Source organism: Nicotiana attenuata, unplaced genomic scaffold (genome assembly GCF_001879085.1).
Source record: "Nicotiana attenuata strain UT unplaced genomic scaffold, NIATTr2, whole genome shotgun sequence".
Taxonomy (NCBI): Eukaryota; Viridiplantae; Streptophyta; class Magnoliopsida; order Solanales; family Solanaceae; genus Nicotiana; species Nicotiana attenuata.
In genome coordinates, this window is record NW_017671116.1 from 27,618 (window position 1) to 28,954 (window position 1,337).

Here is a 1,337-nt window from a genome sequence, read left to right on the forward strand (position 1 = left end):
GCCCCCAGTCACCAAACTTATCTTGCATGCGTGAAGAGGGGCAGCGCTAGGGGTTGGAAGGGGTTTATCTGAACTCTCTTTGTCGGAAAATTATGCAAGAGTAAAGTTTTTATGTGTATATTTCAGATGTTGAATCTCCTTCACTTCTTTTATTTTTTGAATTCCATGTGAAAATCCTGCCTCCGTCGTGTCTCCCAGCACGAAGCAACTATCCTTGTGAGAATTTTTGCGTTTGTAGGAAAGACCCTAACAGCTAGCGCTCATTTGAATATGATAAATCTTTCTCATTGCAATTATTCTGTTAAATACATTCCAGCAAGATATTGCTACGAGGATAAAGGGGAGTCTTGGCGTAACCGGTAAAGTTGTTGCTGTGACCAGGAGGTCACGGGTTCAAACCGTGGAAACGTACAATAGATCCTTATGGTCCGGCCCTTCTCCGGATCCTGCGCATAGCAGAAGCTTAGTGTGCCTTTCTTTATATTGCTCTGAGGGACATTGGTTCTGCTATATCCGTCCATTTCTTTAAAGAATCCCCTTGGACCGACGATAATTTAGAGTGCATATGCTTAAGCCACAATCTTGAACTATATGATCAACAAAAGACGTTGATCATAATCGCCGTCTAAGAGAAACAAATCGCTTTATTTTACAAGAATCGTCTATTGAGAAGCCTCTATATCTCTCTGTACATGAAAGTGTTTTTAGGACCATTGCTAAAACCAAGTGGATAGCATCAACATAAACGACAGGAACATGAGTACCAAGTTATTGTATGAACATGTTAACATGATTGCTGCTGAAGGAGGGGAAGCAGCAGCAGGACCAGCTGGGATATCAACAACAGCAGAAGAATCTTCCTTTACACAAGTGTATTTACAGCGACTCGGACGAACGGCCCTGTAAACTCCACTACTTGCAAGGACATACATATCCTTGTTGTTATCCTCACCATATGAAAAAATGTAGCCCAAAGATGGAACTGAGCTACCAGGAACAAAGGTACAATCTATTGGTGATTTCTGAGCACAGTTGAAAGATATTTGAGTGGTGTTAAATATTCCACTGTCCTCTGGATTTTCAGTGCCTGCCCACATGGAACCTGCATACAGATCCGCAAAAATATACCTGCAAAATTTCATCTGTCATTACCATTATAAGATATCCTCGAAATACACTAGTTTGTAGGGGTGGAACCATGGTGAGCGGAAGTGTTAAAAAGGGGACGAGTAGAGCTAAAATCACATAGAATAGAGTTGTCTCGAGAGACCTATAATCTCTTGGAACTCATGCAGACCTAGCAAAAAATAGGGCACGATGGAAGAAATATATATATA

At 41.2% G+C, this 1,337-nt stretch overlaps 1 protein-coding gene across 1 annotated transcript in view; it reads right to left on the minus strand.

The window, feature by feature from the left end:
• Window positions 1–269: 269 nt before the first annotated feature.
• The window catches only part of LOC109206010 (HIPL1 protein-like), a 4,338-nt gene continuing 3,270 nt past the window's right edge, over window positions 270–1,337 (minus strand). Inside the window, exon 7 of the mRNA XM_019368777.1 lies at window positions 270–1,128. Coding sequence (XP_019224322.1) covers window positions 717–1,128 — 412 coding nt within the window. The 3' untranslated portion in view covers window positions 270–716. The remainder of the gene's footprint in view (window positions 1,129–1,337) is intronic.